Raw genomic sequence first — 2,353 nt, forward strand, 5'->3', positions numbered from 1 at the left:
CCCCATACTTCACTTCTGGATCTCCTTAGTGTTTGTCTCTCCTCTCCTGCCTGTAAGTTCCAGGAGGTGATGTAGTTTAGCACTGTTTCCTCAGGACCGAGAATAAATCGGGGCATACCAAGCCCTCAATACTTAGGAGTAAGTAAGTTCATCTTCTGGAGATCAAGGTAGGGGTGCAGAATGGATTGAGCAGCAGTTTGGGTGGAAGACTTGGTCTTAAATTCAGACCAGTGGTGTGACTCTATGGGGATTATCTAACCTTTTTGAGACTTATCTCATGGGAAAGACGAAAACCGTGGTTCTTAGTTCAGCATCTACAGTGCAGGTGTTTGATAAAAGTCCATTAAAATCATCACTGCCATAGTTAAGACCACGACCACTGTCATCACCAACACCTCATCATGGCAGTCAGTATCCCCATCAGCATCTCCATCACGACCACCATCATCATCTACATCATCCCCAACATTCCCATCATCATTCTCTCTATCATCATTACCATCCCCTCCATCGACATCACTATCTCTAGGATTACCTCTTTTCTGCATTGGTTACTCTTTTTCTGCTATACCAAAACACTCTGACCAAAAGCAACTTGGGAGAAAAACAATTTATTTGCCTTGTACTTCTGGGTCATAATCCACCACTGAGGGAAGTCAGAGCAGGAACTCAAACAGGAACCAAGTCAAAAACCATGGAGAAATGCTGCTTACCAAGGAATACCTGTCCAAGGAATAGCGATACATTCCACAGTAGTTTGACCGCTCTTGTATAGTTAATACCTCCTAGACATGCCCACAGAAAACATTACCTAAGGAATATCTCAGCTGAGGCTTCTCCTTTCAGATGACTCTAGGCTTAGTCAAGTTGGTAATCAAGGCTCTCCTGGACAATTATCACCATTGCCGTTAGTATATCAATCATCATCACCAGGCAAGGGAAAGGTTTGTGTCCTGACCCCGTGGAGCACGCGTGTTCAGAAATGCTGTTGAGATGATCTGACAAGGGCCTCATGAAGGAAGGCTAGGGAGACCTGGAAAAATTCCTACCCAGTCTAAACAGGTATGAAAGAAGTGTACACACAAGAAGCTTAAACCTCCCAGCCCAAGTGCAAAAGTGGAGGATGGATGCTACAGGGCAAAGGGCGTGACGAAAGGCCTAGAGACTTGAGCCAGAATACTGACAACTAGAGCTGCGTTCTAGAAACCAGTCTCTCTGAGGGCTTGGCAGAGAGCACATTGGAAGGAGCCTGGAATCCACGGAGGAGCCTACCTCGGGGCTCAGGTGGGGAATGGTGAGAATGGAGCAGAGCCAGTGACACAGGGTGTGGAGAGAGCTGGGGACCACAGAGTATGAGATGCAGAACCCACAGGATTCCACGGGGCCATATGAGGCCACAGCAAATTTGGGGGTAACCTTGAGGTCTCTAACTGTGGAATGGAGTGTTTGATGGCATCATCATTCTCACAGGACATTAGAAGAAACGGACAGTCACAACCAAATCCGAAATACTAAGGTTTGCTTTAGACTCAGACCTGAGAAAGGAAGGTCCCACTGAACATCAGCCGTAATTCTGGAGTCATCAGAAGGATAAGAGACTGGCCAATGATTTGAGAGTCACTGAGAGGCCCCTGACAACTTTCCTATACAAAAAAAAACCCATTTACCTTTGAGGGAATTGTTTATAATCCTTCCCAAAATGGTTTTCCCAAAGGCCACTTTAGGAGGCCTACCAGATTTCAAAAACTCATTTTGAATTCAATTGCGTATTGACAGAATCGATGATGGGAACATAATGAGTTTTATTTAAAGCCTCTTTTAGACAACGAAATCTCGGCTGGCATCAAGGGAGGTGTTCGGATACTTTGACTTGTTTGTATTGGTTGCTATCGGAGTAATTAAAAATGTAAAAGCAGGAGCTAAGGGCATAGGTCAGAGGTCAAGGGTTAAAGGAGAGAGATAAACTTGGTCTCCCACTGTGATAAAATCAGCTGAGAGAGCGGAGCTTTGCATTCTTATGAGGACAGGCCTTTCCCTGGCTGTGAGTGCTAACATTATTTTTGTGTCTTTCTATGCATTGGATATCATGTAGGACTCCTGCCATCCCCCAGATCAGTGAGACAGGTATCGCCCTTCATTGTCAGAGCCGGATATACTCACGGAAAATCACCATTAGGAAGCGCGTCTCATTCAGTGTCTGCGTCAGGCCTGCAGGAGTCAGCACCATTAAGCTTTGGTCCTCCAAGATGTGCACAGGCCGGGAAATGTTAACGCCAGCATCTGTCCCTGGCGAGCCAAGGACCTCAGAGAGGCAAACAACCACCAGCAGCAGCAGCGTCCAGAGAAGTTCCAT

At 46.1% G+C, this 2,353-nt stretch overlaps 1 protein-coding gene across 1 annotated transcript in view; it reads right to left on the minus strand.

The window, feature by feature from the left end:
• The window catches only part of Pdilt (protein disulfide isomerase like, testis expressed), a 26,120-nt gene extending 23,767 nt beyond the window's left edge, over window positions 1-2,353 (minus strand). The window contains exon 1 of the mRNA XM_013347671.1: window positions 2,161-2,353. Within this exon, the coding sequence (XP_013203125.1) occupies window positions 2,161-2,353 (193 nt within the window). The remainder of the gene's footprint in view (window positions 1-2,160) is intronic.

This window comes from Microtus ochrogaster, chromosome 8 (assembly GCF_000317375.1).
Source record: "Microtus ochrogaster isolate Prairie Vole_2 chromosome 8, MicOch1.0, whole genome shotgun sequence".
In the NCBI taxonomy this organism is placed as follows: domain Eukaryota; kingdom Metazoa; phylum Chordata; class Mammalia; order Rodentia; family Cricetidae; genus Microtus; species Microtus ochrogaster.